Consider the following 1,083-nt stretch of genomic DNA (forward strand, 5'->3'; position numbering starts at 1 on the left):
GTGGGGCTGGGGGGTTGGTTGTGGGGCTGGGGGTCTTGGTAGGGGGCTGTGGGGGGCTGGGTGTTGGTTGGGGTCTCGCTGTGGGTCCCGCTGTGGGTCTCACAGCCGCCCCCCCCCTCCTGCCCCATAGGCCAAAGTGGTGCCCAACAACGACAAGAACCGAACCTTCAGCGTCTCCTACGTGCCCAAAGTCACTGGCCTGCACAAGGTGAGTGGGCCGCTATGGGGCGCTATGGGGCAGGGTGGGATGCTATGGGGCAGGGTGGGCCGCTATGGGGCGCTATGGGCTGCTATAGGGCAGGGTGGGCTGCTATAGGGCAGGGTGGGCCGCTATGGGGCAGGGTGGGCCGCTATAGGGCAGGGGGGGATGCTATGGGGCAGAGGGGGCCGCTATGGGGCAGGGGGGGCCGCTATGGGGCAGGGTGGGCCGCTATGGGGCAGAGTGGGCCGCTATGGGGCAGAGTGGGATGCTATGGGGCGCTGTGGGCCGCTATGGGGCAGGGTGGGCCGCTATAGGGCAGGGTGGGCTGCTATGGGGCAGTGTGGGCTGCTATGGGGCAGCACATCACCATGCAGCTCTAGGGGCCATTTTTGGGTCGATTTTTGCCATTTTTGGGTCGATTTTTGCCGTTTTTGGGTCGATTTATGCCATTTTTGGGTTGATTTATGCTGTTTTGGGGTCGATTTATGCCATTTTGGGGTCGATTTATGCCATTTTTGGGTCGATTTTTGCCATTTTTGGGTCGATTTATGCCGTTTTTGGGTCGATTTATGCCATTTTTGGGTCTATTTGCAGGTGACGGTGCTGTTTGCGGGGCAGCACATCACCATGCAGCTCTAGGGGCCATTTTTGGGTCGATTTATGCCATTTTTGGGTCAATTTATGCCATTTTTGGGTCGATTTATGCCATTTTTGGGTCGATTTTTGCCATTTTGGGTCGATTTTTGCCATTTTTGGGTCAATTTATGTCATTTTTGGGTCGATTTTTGCCATTTTTGGGTCGATTTTTGCCATTTTTGGGTCGATTTTTGCCATTTTTGGGTCGATTTTTGCCGTTTTTGGGTCGATTTATGCAATTTTTG

At 55.4% G+C, this 1,083-nt stretch overlaps 1 protein-coding gene across 1 annotated transcript in view; it reads left to right on the forward strand.

The window, feature by feature from the left end:
• Nucleotides 1–130: 130 nt before the first annotated feature.
• LOC107307149 (filamin-A-like) overlaps nucleotides 131–1,083 on the forward strand; it is a gene marked incomplete at its 5' end in the record, with an annotated part of 107,169 nt that continues 106,216 nt past the window's right edge. The window contains 2 exon segments of the mRNA XM_032441695.1: nucleotides 131–208; nucleotides 797–831. Of these exon segments, the coding sequence (XP_032297586.1) occupies nucleotides 131–208; nucleotides 797–831 (113 nt within the window).

This window comes from Coturnix japonica, unplaced genomic scaffold (genome assembly GCF_001577835.2).
Source record: "Coturnix japonica isolate 7356 unplaced genomic scaffold, Coturnix japonica 2.1 chrUnrandom495, whole genome shotgun sequence".
NCBI classification, from domain to species: Eukaryota; Metazoa; Chordata; class Aves; order Galliformes; family Phasianidae; genus Coturnix; species Coturnix japonica.